At 42.1% G+C, this 8,102-nt stretch overlaps 1 protein-coding gene across 1 annotated transcript; it reads right to left on the bottom strand.

Annotated features, from left to right (window-relative positions):
- Nucleotides 1-542: 542 nt before the first annotated feature.
- Nucleotides 543-6,022, bottom strand: si:dkey-29p10.4 (E3 ubiquitin/ISG15 ligase TRIM25). The gene is made up of 7 exons (XM_017405617.3): nucleotides 5,736-6,022; nucleotides 3,755-4,707; nucleotides 3,145-3,240; nucleotides 2,509-2,757; nucleotides 2,392-2,414; nucleotides 1,684-1,838; nucleotides 543-1,549 (listed from the first exon to the last, which is right to left on the bottom strand). The coding sequence occupies exons 1-7, from the start codon at nucleotides 5,968-5,970 to the stop codon at nucleotides 1,005-1,007; spliced, it is 2,256 nt and encodes a 751-aa protein (XP_017261106.1). The 5' UTR covers nucleotides 5,971-6,022; the 3' UTR covers nucleotides 543-1,004.
- Nucleotides 6,023-8,102: the final 2,080 nt, after the last annotated feature.

Raw genomic sequence — 8,102 nt, 5'->3', positions numbered from 1 at the left:
CTAAGTAACTGCTTGAAATTGTGCCAAATAAGCGTCTTTCAGAAGAGCAGGCAGACATTTCGGGGGCAGATTAGTTACCGGTGATTTGTAATGAACAGTAACTGTACCCCCAGAGAGCTCCTTTATTCCCTTTTCATAAAATCCTTTATGGATACGCTGCATTTACTGCTCTAATTAAAGTTGGAAATTGCAGTTGTCCACGGACAGCTGCCCAAAAAAAACAGTGGGATTTTGTATCCCCACTAATCATCCAGGAGGAATTCTGGTAAACACGTTCATCTCCCTCAAAGACGTCAGCGGCACAGAGCCCCGGTCAGAATAAATGAGCCTTATATTACAAGGAAAAGGACAATTTCGTATGTGTTTACATCCCTGATGCTATAAGGAGTTGGAGCCAAAGGCTGTGTTTGTTGTCAGTAAAGCTCCCAGGCTGTGGGGGCAGAGGCATTTCAAAGTTTGCACCTGTTCAGGGGAAACACATCACCCACACCTGCATTTCTATTTGAGCTTAAATGAGAAAAATCTCCCAGAAAAAAGGAACAAACGGCTTTACTTTTGATACAGAAACAGGTTGTTTTTTTTATTTCCACCTTATCAGAGAAACACAGAACTGGTAAAGATTAAAAAAATAAGACAGTTGGAACATTAAAAACATGAAAAAAATCAAATCAAATCCAAGTTGGCACTGTTCTAAACACCATCCATTTAAAATCATCAACACTACGCCCTAACAGTCTCATTGGTTGGAATGCCGGGCATTGTCTATACTTAAGCAGCATACATTGGTACAATTCCAGTTCCAACAATGTTATGAAATTCACATGAATCATTTTTGCAGCTCAACATACTGTAAATGCATCTCAGAACTATCAGCCTGGAAAAATTTACCTGATTTCAAATTTTGAAGCAGAAAAAAATACTAAAATAAAAGTTGTGTTAAAAGGCATGAGTGTTTATATGCTCTGTAAGTTTTCAGCAAAGGTGAGTAACTACTTCTGTCCGATTTATGACCTGAACAGATCGCAGATGGTCAGGTGTGTTTTAGACACAGAGAAGGCTGGGTACAGGGGGACGGAAAATTCCTGCTTGTAAGAATGCAGCAAAGCAAGACTGCCCCCTGGTGCCACATTAAAGAACGATAAACTGCCCTCTTCAAAGTCGAGGAACACTCCCACCTTCTTTAGCCCGTCTGCCTTCACAGAAACCGATTCCTTGTTGTGCAGAGCTTCCACCTTCTTCCTGTCGTAGGCCAGGCACCAGGAGTAGCTGTTGAACCCCAGGCGGGAGCTGTCCTTCTGGCCCTTCCGTTCTATCTGACCCTCGCAGAGCCCCACCTTCCAGCGGCCGTCGTCCGCGGGCACCGTCGCCTCCCAGTACCAGCGCCCTCCCTCCAAGGCAGAGGAGGCTAGAACCTGCGGGAAGGAGCTGAAGCGAGCCTCGTCTTCCGTGTAGGCTTGCTGGGAGTCGCTGTAGACCACCCTCCTGTTGTTATCAGACAGCTGCAGCTTCGGATGGGCTGTGTCTGCATCCAAGATGGGAACGGTGCCATCTGCAGCCAGAAAAAGAACATTATAAAAAAAAAAAAGAGTATTGAGACATTACGTTGCAGACTAACTGAACACGTGAGGGCCTTAAGGGTGCTCAATCAGTTTAATTAGCTATGATTCATGTGAAGAGTCTTACAGAGGACCCTGTAGAGGTCTCTGTCTTTGCCTGGCAGGGTGATGACGACCGAGTCCAGACGCTTTTCTGTCCACTTCTCCAGGCAGCTGAGCCTAGCGTGGTCCAGTTCCTCCGGACCCTCGGACTGCTCCACACAGTTCCCCATATCGCTGGTTCTGGTGAGGATGAGCATGACAATTACCACTTGTCAAATAACAGGCAAAAGCAATACAACACTGTATCGTATTTGTCCGATATTCAACACTAGGCTTCCTTCTAGTCAGAGGGTCAGGGGATCAATCCCCATAAGTGTCCTTAGGCAAAACAGTACACACACCACGCTTAATTGTGTACTGTTGTATGAGTGAGATATTTAAGTGCTCTACATAGTGAGTAATGCATATATTAGAAAGCACTGTATGAGTATGGGAAAGAAGAAACATTGTGCTTTGCAGAACTTGGAGAGGTTAAAAAGGTGCTATATAAATGTAAGCCATTTATCATTTTAATGAAGAGAAATGTATAAATAAAAAAAAGCACAGCTACACACTGATTCCGTAGAGGCATGTCTTAAGAGAATTTGTTTTTTTTTTCCTAATGAGGGTGAAATAGCTGAATGACTATTGTTTTTATGCACGGTATCAACTCAGATGATTATTTTCTTTTGACACATTTTGAAAAACAAGCTGCTGACTTTTCATGAAGCAACGCAGACATTAAATAACTTACAGCTGAGCGATCCTGCTGTACTCCTGCAAAGTTAAAAAAAAAACACAAAATATTTTAATTAAGCTGGCAGTAAACGCTCACGAGCAAAAAAGGCCGTTCCCTGAGAATCCGACTGACCATAATGAAGGCCTGATCCTGAACGCGCCGGTCTCCCCTGGCATCAGCCAGACCCTCCAGAGTGTGGAGGCTGCTCTGGATGGACTGCAGGGAGCTCTGGAGGGCGCAGAGTTTCTTCTCCAGGCCCCCCAGGACCCTGTCCTCCTCCTTCATCACACACTGAAGAGCTGACTGCTCTTCCTGCTCCAGAGCCTCTCTGATGGTTCTGTACTGCTGCTTCACTCCTTCTTGTGCCTCGGTTAAAACCACCTGGACAAACAAACGCAACGTAAAGCAGCGTTCCGCAATGACAGAATCCCTCAACTGGTAATTCAATCATCCCTAAAGGTAAAGCTGTTATGAACGGAGGAAATTCCTCCGAGCGGATGTGCGGGGATGACAATTACTGGAAATGTTTGGTTGCTGAGCTGTTTAGTTACTGCCCAACAGACGGGACACATCAGAGACTTTTTGAACTTGTGTGAAAATCTGAAAACTATCTTCACATGTAACATAAAAACAATTCTTAATGGTTTCATCTAAGCGTACAGATTAATCTGAAACATAAATGTGACCATGAGTCAAAGCGGATATCTTGTTATACTAAACAGTTAAACTAAATATGTGTGTAAATTAATGACCAGAGTCTCCTCTTACGCTGAAAGTTTCTTTCTTCTGTGCGAGTTCAGTCACTCTGCTCTTTACTTGGTGCTCGGCCTCCTGCAGCTGCTTGATGTCTTCTTTCAGGTTTGCCTGAAAAAGAAACATTTGCAAAGTTCAGACTTCAATACAGATTTTATTATAACAGTATTAGCTCTTAAACACAACTGTGCTTTACAGCACAGAGACCAAAATGTAAATATTAAAGCTTTTTCTACTTTCTCATTACCATGGGTTTCTGTTTCAGCACATTCAATTTGAATTTAAACGGTACTTTATACTAAAAAGTAACTTACAGGAGCCACTAATTTGAGAACAGTGACTTCAAACTATATGAACAGAATACATTGTTTAAAATGCTGTCAATGAATGAAACTATTCAAAGGATCAACTTCACTATAAAAAAAGTGTACAAAATAGCTAAAATAAATTGTGTTCTTCTTACTTAATGCTTAAGGTTTTCAGAACACAAAGCTAAAAATGGGTTACAGCTCACACATGGATTCTGATATTTCAGACTGAAGGTGCTGGAGCCTGAAAAGCAAACGTGTTAAAGTGTAAAAACCACGGACGAACAGCACGGTGCTGCACCAGAGCCAGCACCCACCCGGAGCTCGGTCTCCGCCTCCCTGATGCTGATGCAGACGTGGTCGCGGTGGGAGCCGATGACGGTACACACAGTGCACACACACACGGCACACTGTCGACAGTAGATGCGGTTTATCTCCTGGTGCTCCTGGCACCTCCAAAGTGAAATGTCCTCCATGGGAGGGACCAAGGTGTGATTCTGGAAGACCGCCGACTCCAGATGGGGACGGAGGTGTTCTTTGCACATGGAGGCTCCGCACACCAGACAGGTCTTCACTGCCGGCTGATACCCAGTTTTAGGGCAGTAGTGACAGGGGACGGGACTTGTCTGTTTGTTCTCTGGCCTGAGGAAGATTCCAACACGGTTAGGGGATCCTGCTGCAGCTGCAGGACTTTTGGGGAAAAGCAAAGGTGTCTTGCCGGCTTGCTGTGCAGGGCTTGAATTTTTCCCTGGATTTGAAACCCCGGGTTTGCAATCAGAGTTGGCAGGCGAGGCAGGTTTCTTTGGTGAGACGCCAGTTCCTGTGACACGCGTATCTTTCTTGGGGGTTGCAGAGAGAGGCGTATCACACAGATCTACTTCACTGGAGCTGTCAGAATCATCCGGTAATTCTGATTTACGCTGGTTCTGCCTGACCGAGATGTCTTGAAGCCCATCGCTTGGAGGTATCTGGCTGTCAGAGTTCTCGCTGTTGGATGTGCCATCGCCACGCTCAAACTGCACAGATTCTGGGTCAGCTGCTTTTTTAGGTGTCCCTACAGCAGTTGACTGCCCGGGTTTATCTGACAGAGAAGTGGTGGGAGACTCAGTGTCACCGGACCGCTCAGAGGGGGACTCCACAGCTGTTCGCTTTGCGGCGTGTTGCCCTGAAACTGGCGTGCTGGCCTTTCTCTTCCCAAGGAGTCGGCTGGTGAGCGAGGGTCTCCTCAGGTCTGAGTCCAGCGTAGTTTGTTCAGTATTGCTGGATGTACCTGTGCAAAACACAGTGAGCAAGGCAAATCTGATCAAAAGAATGGCTCAATTAAGACTTTTACAATACATACACACTGACAATCATTAAAAAGTTTGACTGTTTATAATTCAAACAATTGCAAATAGTTATTTAAATACTCTAGAATAATAGAAAATGGAAAATCTATAAATAATGTTGCTGTTTTTATTGCAAACCACAGAAATAACTGGCACCTTGATTTGGTTTCATTACCAAGACAATGTTTTTCAATCTATACTCATGATGGTAAATTAATGCATGTTTATTAAAATGATTAATAAAATGGTTCAATAATCTAGTGCCCTGACATCAACAGCTGATCCCTTTTTAATCAAAGCACAGAAGACAACTTATATTTAATCATTACTACAGCAGCACACGTGTATGAAAAAGATAAGAGGATAAAACTGACTCTATAACATTTATTAGACACAATCAACTACAAGTTATTACCAAAAATGAGATATTTCGAATGAGGAAAAAAGAACAGATCTGGACTGAAAAACATACAAAACTGAATTTTCCAAGTAGTCTAACTTGTAATAAACCCCTTTAGACAATAAAATGTGAAAACAAGACTTGTAAATATTCTTAAATATCTCACATTTTGATGAAATTATATAAAACTAGTTATTACAAGGTGATTAACAGACCTAGTGTGTATTTTACAAGCTAACGAGGAACTTAAATAATTTAAAATGAAACTATTCTTTCACATTTAGCTGATTATGATTATTTTCCGGGAAGGAAGTCCAGTCCTCCTTGTAAGATGGACTGAAATGAATTTAAGTTTATTTTCGTGTTTGTTACAGGCAAATAACAATGCCCTAACCTGTTCATGTTGCCCTTTTTCACGTATCCATAACGTGACGCTCACAAACAGCAGCGCGCGAGCGGAAAACGTCAAACGTTAGCTAAGCTAGCAAACGTTGGCCAACTGTAAGAGACAGGAGATCTGGTTCTAAAAGCGAGTCCGCTTTTTCTTGTTGACACATGAACTCCGCGTACCTGCAGCGCTGCGACTCGGGGCCGGCGGCCGAATGACGCTTTTATCGAACGGCAGCGTCTGGTACACCGTTTTGCACCTCCACTCCGGGCAGTGGTACGGTCCGGTCGGGGTAACGCTCCACAAGTCTCCGATGCATCGCTGGCAGAACCGGTGGTTGCATTTCAGGGTGACGGGGTCCCGGGTCATCTCGTTACAGAGGGGACACTTCGTCGGAGTGTCCAGCGCTGCCCCCATTTTGTTTTGGCTAATGTTTAATTTCTGTTTCCGCAATTGTATGAAAAACAGGGGGGCGGGGCCAAAGATTTGAATCCCGCTTCCCCAACGAGCGAGTCTTAAAAAGGCAGTTCACATTTTTGATGCGGGGGGGTTTTGTGGAGAGGTAAAGAATGGGTAATATCTTACCTGCATGAGATATTTCTCTGAATTATCTCAGTTTGAAGACTCACTGCTTAGTTCTGGGCGAGTGTTAGAATTACTCCATGTCATTTTTGCATTTTATGGATATTTACACTGAAGATTTTGTTATTCTGTAGTTCATTATCAATAATGAAATATGCTAACTTAAAGACAGTATACCTCTAAAGCATGCTCAACCAAAAAAGTTTTATTGTTGAACTAGACAGGACTCTATTGATTTTTTCTCTTTTGTTTTTACGGCACATTGCTTTTGGACTGAATACAGTTCAAATGTTCTGTTTTGCAATTATGTTTCACACATAAAAAGGTGGGTGGCACAGTGATTAGACCACCTCTCAGCATGGGGTCTTTCTGGGTGGAGTTCATGTCCTCCCTGTGCATGAGTGGGTTTACTACATGTATTACAGTTTCCCCCTGCAGACAAAAAATAAAAATAAAAATGCACGTTAGGTTAATTGGTAATTCTAAATTGTCCCAAGGTGTGAATGGTTGTTTGTCTTGCTTGTCTCTATGTGTTCCTGTGATGGACTTGCGGCCTGTCCAGGGTGTCCCCCGTCTCTCGTGACTGCTGGGGATAGGCACCAGCTCCTCATGACCCAGAAAGGAGAACCAGGTTAAGAAAATGGATGGATGGACATAGACGGATATGAATAAATAGACACAGGAATGTAACACAGAAGTTAAGGCCAAAACACTATGAGGGCCCTGGGCTAGCTTCAGTAAAAGATTTAAGTTCATGTTTTCTCGATTAAAAAATAAAACTACACTTCAGATATTTTTTTAAAAGAGATGACTTGATTTACGTAGTTCTTACCTTGAAGCCTTTATGATCCAATATTCATTTTTCTTATGTTTAGTTGTATTTATATCTTTGATGCCCAGAAAAAAACATGACAGTGTGAGGGTGAATAGGCGGGATTTTCAGTCACATATCTTTCAGACTCTGCCTCTAAAAAATATACACTATAATAATGCTTTTAAACTGCCTTTTTCAGTGGTTCACTTTTGAACCAGTTCAAATGAATTTGAACTGAATCGATCAGTTGAGGATTAAGAGTGACCCTCTACATGGCAGTTATGCTTGAGTATGTAAATAACAGTAAAAAAATAATTAACCATACAGGTCTTACCTCAAAAGTGTAGGATTTCCATGCCTTTGAAAAGAGTGGTACAAATTAAAGAGCTGTTATTCCTGAACCAGCTATCCAGTTTCTCTTGTAAATACTCATAGTAATCTTAAAAGTTTGCACTCATTGTACAACTGTATCATCAACCTGAATATGTTTTGGCTAAAACTAAAGCAACACTGGAACATAAAATAGTACAGATGTAAATACCTTCACTCTTCAGTGTTTGACTAAAGTTTAGATCTTAGGTGAAATAAGCCTTCTTCAACAGATAAATGTGGAAAAAAGGCCTCACAGATTCAATTTGTTCATGTGATGTAGTAAAGGCAAAATAACTACTAAAAATAACAATGGGTCAAACATTCAGTATGATTGAGTTGGACAGGACTGGTAGTATTAATTGCTCACATTCTCAGACATGCACTGGTACGTGAGAACATATCAGCGCAACTTACCCCTCAAAATATTTGCACACAGCAAGGGATTTATTCAACCTGTTTGATATCATAATTGGGTTGTCTCCTGGAACCCTGCTTTGCATTTGCAAATTGTAATTTAAAACTGGACCTCTAAGCCATTCAAAGGGCCAACAGAGGTCGTTTGAACTGCTAATGAAATCACAAGTCACAGCCATTTCAAACTCTGACTCACCGAGCTGAAATGAAAAGAAGTTAAAGTGAAATTAACTTATTCCTCATTTTGATGCCTATATGACCCAAAGTCCTCCCATGTAGCATATTAATTATACACCCACTATTAACCTGAGTTAAAAAATGACACTGAGTGTTTCGAGACAAAATACTGAGGCTGTTTCTTTTTAAA

Source organism: Kryptolebias marmoratus, linkage group LG11 (assembly GCF_001649575.2).
Source record: "Kryptolebias marmoratus isolate JLee-2015 linkage group LG11, ASM164957v2, whole genome shotgun sequence".
NCBI classification, from domain to species: Eukaryota; Metazoa; Chordata; class Actinopteri; order Cyprinodontiformes; family Rivulidae; genus Kryptolebias; species Kryptolebias marmoratus.
Note: the sequence above shows the minus strand (reverse complement) of the source record. Positions and strands in the feature narration are given on the sequence as shown.

What these genes read in the sequence shown, in the direction of transcription:
- si:dkey-29p10.4 (XM_017405617.3), bottom strand. Translation starts at nt 5,970, where the DNA reads ATGGGGGCAGCGCTGGACACTCCGACGAAGTGTCCCCTCTGTAACGAG. An exon ending in CCCGAGTCGCAGCGCTGCAG is followed by an intron (nt 4,708 to 5,735) that starts GTACGCGGAGTT and finishes TGTTTTGCACAG; the next exon opens with GTACATCCAGCAATACTGAA. An exon ending in AGACCTCTACAGGGTCCTCT is followed by an intron (nt 1,550 to 1,683) that starts GTAAGACTCTTC and finishes TTCTGGCTGCAG; the next exon opens with ATGGCACCGTTCCCATCTTG.